The following is a 2,017-nucleotide window of genomic DNA, read 5'->3' as shown; positions in this document are numbered from 1 at the left end:
CTGTGAAGGAAAAGGGAAAAGTTACCAGTTTGATAGTGGTTGGTTCTGCAGAGACAGAAGTAGTATCCCAAAATCAGTTTGCTTGAAATAATTATTTTCCTTTGAGTGAAGGTGTTCTCAGATGGGATGAGAGCTGTCCTTGCAGGCAGAGACTTCTGCATTTACCCCACCAGTTTTGACTCCTGCCTTCATGCTGTGGAGTCATATCCTACACACTATGAGCATAAACAAACCAATTCAAGACATCAAATTAATACAGAATGAAGCTCAAGCTGCCCCCCTATGCACACTTCCTTGAGAGTTAAAATTTCAGGTCAACTTGTACATATTGAGCAAGATCTTACCTATATAACTAAGTAGGACGGGAAGAAATATTAGACCATGGGTTGCTCCAAGTAGTACCATTGCTAGATACATCCTGAAGTAGAAGATCTGGAAAATCTGGGATTTGGAAAAGGCAAGCACTACTATTCCTCCAAATTTTGTGAGAGTAATGCCACTGAAAACCTGACATAGGGGGAAACAGTGTTTAGTTTTATACAATGCATTAATTGAAACACAACAGGAAATTGCTAATCAACTTTATCTTGCACTCTCAGTAAGTATGTCACTACAGGCTATGCTCTGTACCAACTTTCAGGCCTCCTTGAGAGGGAGATAGGCAGTGTTAGAAACAGATATGAAAGCTAGGAGCTAAATGGCACCTTAAGCTTAGGTTATGGGTGCAACAACGTCTAGGTGTGCTTTTTAAAATAAGAATACAACACAAAATGAATGAACTGCCAAAATATTATGTTCATTTTTCACATGGTCTAGTTTTCCCACTGCTAATCCTTAAGGATATTCCCCTAATATCCTTAAGAAGGTCTCTTCTCCAGTCTTCAGAGAGTAGCTGGAAATGGGGAGGCAGAAAAAGGTCCTTTCCTTCCACTCTGCAGTTTTAATTTGAAACCTTAGGCCAGATCTCAGAAACCACTTGTGCTAATGAAATTCCTGTCACAAAATGCACCTAGAACAATGGGAGTTTTGAACACTGGAGATAGGAGCATACCCTTAAGTGGTTTCTAGTGCCACAACAGAATAGTTTTCAAAACAAAATACTTACAGAGCTGCCCATGTGGGATAGTGCTTCTTCAGCGCGCTCTGCTCTGGTTGCTTTTGTACTAACAGTGAATGCTCTTGTCACATGGCTACAGAATTCAACAGAGATACCACAACTCTGGAAAGAAGACAGCATAGGTTAAGCAGTTAATGCCACAGAATACTCCATTTTCAACATTCTGGGTTTGATTTTTTTTTTTTTAAGGAAGTTTCCTACACTTATGTACCTTTACTTCCAGCATGAATGGGGAACCTTGGGGTCAAGGGCCTAATATGGTCCTCCAGGACTCTTTATCCAACTTTTAGCATTATCCATAGGCTACACCCTTTATATCAGCTCTGCACCTTTCCTGGACTCATTTTTAATATCTTATGATTCATTTTAAATTGTTCTTATTCATTGCATGGTTAAATCCCCCCCCCCTGTATACCACTTAGAAGTTCCGAATATTAAGCGGTATATAAATGTCTGGAATAAATTGCCTGTCACTAGTATATGGAAGTTTTCACATAAGAGAACATTCAGCCCTTGAGTAAAAAAGCCTCCTCACCTAGAAGTAGTTCTCTTGACATGGAAAATGACTATGTATTTAGGCTAGAGAGCTATGTCTGTGCTAAAGTATTTCTTACTCTCTGGCCTACTGATGGGTGCAGGGCCTGAGCAGCCCCAGGATGCTTTAATCAGCTGGCAGGTGAGGCTAGCTGAGAGACGGAAAAGAGGAGAGAGTGCAATGGGAGCACCTTATATTCTTCATGTTCTTTCTACTCTGAAAACAAAAGATGACTGAGGAAGGCACAGCAGAGGAAACAAGGCAGCTGGGATTAGGCTTCAGTGTCATTCAGCCCTTCCAAAGTTAAAAAGAGAAGAGTTCATGTTATTTTGCAAGAAAGTTTTTGGGAGGAGGGGAGAGAAGAA

At 40.6% G+C, this 2,017-nt stretch overlaps 1 protein-coding gene across 1 annotated transcript in view; it reads right to left on the bottom strand.

Annotated features, from left to right (window-relative positions):
* NPC1 (NPC intracellular cholesterol transporter 1) overlaps window positions 1-2,017 on the bottom strand; it is a 37,432-nt gene that overhangs the window by 620 nt on the left and 34,795 nt on the right. Inside the window, exons 23-24 of the mRNA XM_081873623.1 lie at window positions 1,106-1,219; window positions 345-507 (exon numbers count right to left, since the gene is read on the bottom strand). Of these exons, the coding sequence (XP_081729749.1) occupies window positions 345-507; window positions 1,106-1,219 (277 nt within the window). The remainder of the gene's footprint in view (window positions 1-344; window positions 508-1,105; window positions 1,220-2,017) is intronic.

Source organism: Podarcis erhardii, assembly GCF_964252035.2.
Source record: "Podarcis erhardii genome assembly, chromosome: 8".
NCBI lineage: Eukaryota > Metazoa > Chordata > Lepidosauria > Squamata > Lacertidae > Podarcis > Podarcis erhardii.
This window is presented reverse-complemented; position numbering and strand designations above follow the sequence as displayed.